The sequence below is a fragment of the Oncorhynchus clarkii genome, chromosome 10, assembly GCF_045791955.1.
Source record: "Oncorhynchus clarkii lewisi isolate Uvic-CL-2024 chromosome 10, UVic_Ocla_1.0, whole genome shotgun sequence".
NCBI lineage: Eukaryota > Metazoa > Chordata > Actinopteri > Salmoniformes > Salmonidae > Oncorhynchus > Oncorhynchus clarkii.
Genome location: NC_092156.1, coordinates 59,891,827 through 59,897,583, shown reverse-complemented (window position 1 = coordinate 59,897,583; position 5,757 = coordinate 59,891,827). Strand labels below are relative to the sequence as shown.

At 40.3% G+C, this 5,757-nt stretch overlaps 1 protein-coding gene across 1 annotated transcript; it reads right to left on the bottom strand.

Annotated features, from left to right (window-relative positions):
- Nucleotides 1–555: 555 nt before the first annotated feature.
- LOC139418863 (E3 ubiquitin-protein ligase TRIM39-like) lies at nucleotides 556–4,428 on the bottom strand. The gene is made up of 2 exons (XM_071168617.1): nucleotides 4,243–4,428; nucleotides 556–3,844 (listed from the first exon to the last, which is right to left on the bottom strand). The coding sequence occupies exon 2, from the start codon at nucleotides 3,840–3,842 to the stop codon at nucleotides 2,211–2,213; it is 1,632 nt and encodes a 543-aa protein (XP_071024718.1). The 5' UTR covers nucleotides 3,843–3,844; nucleotides 4,243–4,428; the 3' UTR covers nucleotides 556–2,210.
- Between the last annotated feature and the right edge of the window lie 1,329 nt (nucleotides 4,429–5,757).

Below are 5,757 nucleotides of genomic sequence, written 5' to 3'. Positions count from 1 at the left end.
AACATTTCCATGATATTACGCCAGTTCCGGGGACCACAATATATTTGGTAACCTGTTTATTAAGTTATAGAACACGTTCCATAAAAGCTTTGGACTTTTTAAAAGCACAATGTGTTTTTGCGACAAATGTTGTAGGTAACAGAAGTACATCCATCAAGAATATTAGTTAGTGTAGTTTGCTATTTTACAGGCTGTAGAGGTGATGTATTTAAGTTAAGCCTCTTGAGCGAAAGTATTGCGATTGACTTTGAAAATGCATTCTGTGTCATCACTGTTATTTTGTCACCACTACCACTGTACACTACAAGTGTTTTGTATCTCAAATGAATTTTGGGATTGTGGTAATGATGATCATGTTCGCATCTTGTGTTGAATTGGTACATCTAATACAATTTTGACAAATACAACTGACTAGCATAACAGAAACCTTCCTACATGGACATGTTTTAAAGTTAGTGATTTTTGATTTGTGAAAAGGTGTTCTCCCTCGCCTGTTAACAGGATCATTTTACTACACTGGATCAAATATGAAAGAGCCATTTACTCTGATGAGCATGTTTTTATATTAGTTTAATATACGAAATGCAGGTCCTACAAATGTTGAGGTTGTCTTTTGTCAGAGGCAATGAATGATCATAACTGACAATACTTAAATTGTGGAAACATTACTGCTTATTGAGTTTGTAATACTGTATGAACAAAGGGATCGTATATGACTGTATCTCTATTCCCTTCATACGTTTTAACCAATCATATTTTTGATAACATTTTTGTGCAGAGTAATAACAGAAAGGAAAACAAGCTATGTCCATCTGTGTTTGTGAGAGCTGTGGGGCAGGAGAGGATCCATTCTATGGGGGACATGGGTTTGTGTCAGGATGTCCTAAAAACAATATATATATATATACACCTAACAATAAAACAGTATATTTAATTCATACAAATGAATTCATACAATGAAAGGGTTCATAGTATTTGTTTTTCTGTCAAATACATTAGCTGCACTTAATTGAGCTCTCCTGATGCAACAGAAGAAATTAAATAGACCCAAAAGCACAGACTCCGCTCATATGGCACTCCATACCTGCTCAATCAAACGCTCAAAGTATCTGAAAGAAAACAAATATATTGTGAACCCAGGTCTGTCCTGTATGAGTTTGTCTATTTCTAACGCTGCTTTTCATGTACCCTGTGGTGGACATCAGGAATAAATCCCACCTGCCACTGACCCTCATCCTGTCGTCTATGCTGCGTCTGGCCCACTACAACCTGGGCAACGTGGCCAAAGGCTCCTTCATCATCCCCCTGGTGGAGATCCCTGGCCTCATCCTCACCTACATCCACCACCAGCTCAAAGGAAAAGTATTTGTTTTATCAAAATCACTATCCTAAACCAACAACCTGCTGAAGACAGGTTATATTATATTCACTGTCTTGGATCCACAGCCAGCTCAATGGAAAAGTATGTCCTTTATCGAAGCGCGGAACTGTGTAACCAGCTCAGAGGCTGAGTATGTATTTTACCACATTCACTTATACAGCAGTAACATCAAGCTAGAAGGGGCAATCTGTAGTTACACAATCCATTTTTGGACTTCGAAATGAATGATGTACACCTATTGATTCTTGAAAAATATGACTCATAAATGCCTCGTCAGCTTAGCTCAACTGTCACACTCCATTTGAACCCAAAATACAAGCTTGTTTCTCTCCAATTTTTGTAAACATATTAAATGTTCAAATAAACTGTATTGCCTCAATCCAGGCACATCCCTCAGCTTTTTACCAAAGCACTTTGTTACCGTTTCAACTGTGGATTTGCGCTTCAAAGTCCTTTGTCACATTCACCTACATCCAAAACAAGTTCAAAGGCTGAGTACGTCGTTAATCATCACATTCACTTAGAGACACAATAAGAGGTTGAGAGAAACAGAGAAAAGGAACGTCACTTTAAAGGATAGTTTTCAGTCTGTAATAATTATGGGTAAATTATATGAATAATCAAAGCAACATAACAGTTAATAGTCTTCATTATTCAGTAAATACACACATTTATTATCCATGCTAAGATGTACAGAATACTCTACATTCTCATTTGAGGATACAACTTCAGAGGACAATGTGGATATTCAAATTATGTGACCTGTCAGTATGTTTACAATATGTAAATGTGAATTTTAAAATATCTGGAAAAATATTCCGTTGTTTAATCAGTGTGTGTGATTGACAGGAGAGATGATGAGAGGGGCTGAGTTTTGACCATCATCATTATCAGAGGGGCCGAAGTATGGAAAGAGTTTCTCTGTAAAGGTGCAGCCAGTGAAAGAGTAGATATGAGACCTGGCCTCCACGTCATAAAAGGAGATCAGACCTTCCTCGTAGTCCACAAACAACCCCACCTTCTGGGGCTTCTTTCTCAGGGAGAGGAGAACAGGGGGGGAGGTACAGGCTTGGTACTCATTCCCATCCCTTAGTATCACAGTCCAGAGTCCATGTTCAGGGCTCAATGTGATATTCCTCTTCCTGTCAGTGGACTCTCTGGCCACTCCTAAAGTCCACCTAGTCTTACCGTTAACCGTCACCTCATAGTAAAATCTCCCTGAGGAGAAGCCATCCTTTGCAAGGACAATCCAATACTGATTAAACCTTTTAGGATTGTCAGGAAGATTCTGTGGTATGTCTCCACGTCTTACTTGTTTCCCATCTTCAGACACGACGAGTTTGTGATGTGCTGTATCAGGGTCCAGAGTCACATCCACTGCATACTGCTGAATCCTCTTCAGTTTGACCTCAGGCAGCTTCTCCATCTCTTTATTCAGTATCTCCTCCAGGTGAGACACAGCTCTCCTCACAGTCCCAACACACAGAGCACTGTGAACACTGATCTCAGACCAGTTCTTGGTGGGTGGAGGGGTGCACACTAGGGATGGGAAGCTCTGGAGAAGTTGGAGGTGGTCCTCTGTCTGTGAGAGCTGCTTCAGATCAGTGCTTCTCCTCTGTAGCTCAGTGATTTCCTGCTCTAGATCTTTAATGAGCCCGTCAGCCTGCCTCTCTACTGCTTTATGCTTCTCCTCAATCACCTCAATTAGTTCAGCCTGGCTTTTCTCAATGGAGCGGACCAGAGTACTAAAGACCTGTATGCTGTCTGCTATCTCTCTATCTGCATCTCTCTTGCTGAGATCTACTGAGAGTTTGATGTCTTTAACCTTCTTCAGTCGCACCTGGATAATCTGCTGCACTTCTGCCTCTTTTTTCTCCAAGTGAGCCTTCCTCTTTCCACACTCTTCCTCTATGTGGACAGTCATGTGAGTCTTGTGGTCTGTTTCATTGCAGAACTGACATACACACGTCTGGTCAGTCCTACAGAAAAGCTCCAGGAGTCTGTCATGCTTCTTACAGATCTTGTCTTCCAGGTTCTCCACAGGGTCGACCAGTTTGTGCCTCTTTAAGGCTGGGGCTATCTGATGAGGATCCAGGTGAGTCTTACAGTAAGAAGCCAGACACACCAGGCAGGACTTCAGGGCCTTGCGCTTCATCCCAGGGCAGACGTCACAGGGCACATTTCCAGCTTTTGCAGGGGACTCATCTTTTTCTCTGTGTCTCATCCTTTTAAAATTCTCTACAACCTCTCTTAACATTGTGTTGACACGAAGTTTAGGTCGTTCTGGGAATTTCTCCTTACACAGTGGACATTGGTACAGGTCCTTGCTATCCCAGTAATTTGTGATACAGACCATGCAGAAGTTGTGTCCACATGAAGTGGTGACTGGCTCAGTGAACACATCCAGACAGATAGAGCACAGGAACTGGTCTTCAGACAGGAGACTGCTGGAGGAAGCCATATCTGGAGAGAGAGCAATGTCGAAAATATAAACGTTTTAATTTAGCAAATTGCTTAAACCCTCTCTGAAAAACTTCAGATCAAAGGAATAATAGACTCCAGCTCTAGATTATAATCAATGAGTCAATAATACAATATATATGTTTTTAACGGAGCTAATTCTGTTCCCTGGAATGAGTCAGCTCTCGATAGTTTCAGTGCGGTTGTCAACACGGTACTAAGCGACGTTACCAATCTTGATTTAAAATTAAGTTGTTTAACTGTACTACATACAGCATACATTTGTCAATTTACTTAATATAGTTAAACATAGGTACTGTAGATAAAGAAAACAGGAGATTACCATAAAATAAATGTACAAAGTAATATTTCTTCACACATCCTTGTAAATTTCTACTCACCCGTGTCTGTTTAAAATTGTGTTGGCGTGTTCTCAGATTTTTCTCTAGTATTTACTGTAGTTTTAAAAACCACCGGAGACTGTGTAGCGGTTGAAGAGAGATTTCTGAAGTGTTTTAGAGTTTGTTCATGTGTGCAACATATAGCATGTTTAGCAACGTTAGTTTCACTTTGTCAACAAGCGCCTCCCCACCCAGTGCTGCTCTGTGCTGCCCCAGTGCTGCTCTGGAACAGAATTAACCCTTCACATGGCTGATACATTGTTTTACCTCAATACAAACAAGGTTGGCAGTTTAAACAAGAGTTGTATAATTGTTTTACTGATTTAGGTAGAATAAGTGTGAATCAGAAATGTGAAACAAGTACCTATTATTGCAGGTGTATAGAAGGTTTTCTGATATCAACAACCAACAGGATTCTAATTCCACATTGGGATGAAGAAGTAGTGGCTGTCTTGGCAGATTTGACCATTAACTAAGAATCAGGAAATATCACAGATTTTTCCTTTAAACATATTCACTTTGAGTTATACCAACTACCAGTTTATCAAGTCAAGTAACAGAAAATGGGTGAATGGGAGAAAATGCAGAATTACTTTACTGTTTGTAGGAAATTGCCTGTGTGCTCGCTGTATGCTAAAAGCCTGCATCTGCTGCTTGTGGTTTTTAATGAAATGGAGGTCCTACAAATATTGAGGTTGTCTTACGTTAAAGGCAATGCATGATCATAACTGACAATCCCTAAATTGTGGCAATATTGGATCATTACTGCTCATTGAGTATGTGGACATGACAAAACATGCCACTTGGTGGCAGACAACCCACACAGCATCCATAAACAACAACAGATAAAACAACATTGACAGACAATTGACAACAAAAACAAAGAGCAATAATGGTAATACATTTATGGTCCTTTACGATGCCCAGACTGTGATCTTGAGCTTGGGTTAAAATACAATCAAATAGGTGCATCGGTCTGGACCTGTACAGGACGTAAATCCCTATATCGTGGCAACATTGGGTCATTACTGCTTCGTGAGATTGTAATTCTGTATCCATATATTCATGGCCCAAGAGAAAAATGAAAACATATAAAATAATTGATCTATCGTCTCTCTTAGTTTCATAATTTTCCTTCAATGTATCTCACCGGAGAAACCTCTGCACGAGTGAAACAGCCTCAGTATGTGTAGGCTATCTATCTGATGCTATCTGGTCCAAAAGAGTATGACATTGTTGCCGCCCATAGCATTGAATGCAAGGGAAGCCAGCGAGCATTTGGCCTCCCTTGATAAAAAAGTATGAAATAATAGCCAATCAGTGCTAAACTGAGTGAGCTCTACTATGAATGGTCCTGGCGCACCAAAAAAAAGTGTCAATAGAAGCTGGTTTGGAATCGGCTTCTCTCCAATCGCATCGAGAGCATACGTCATTGACAGAAACAACTTGAATTCTTGCATCTCTTTGTGTTGTTGTCCTCCGGTGGCTAGCTAGCTAAAATTGTCTCTTTCCTGG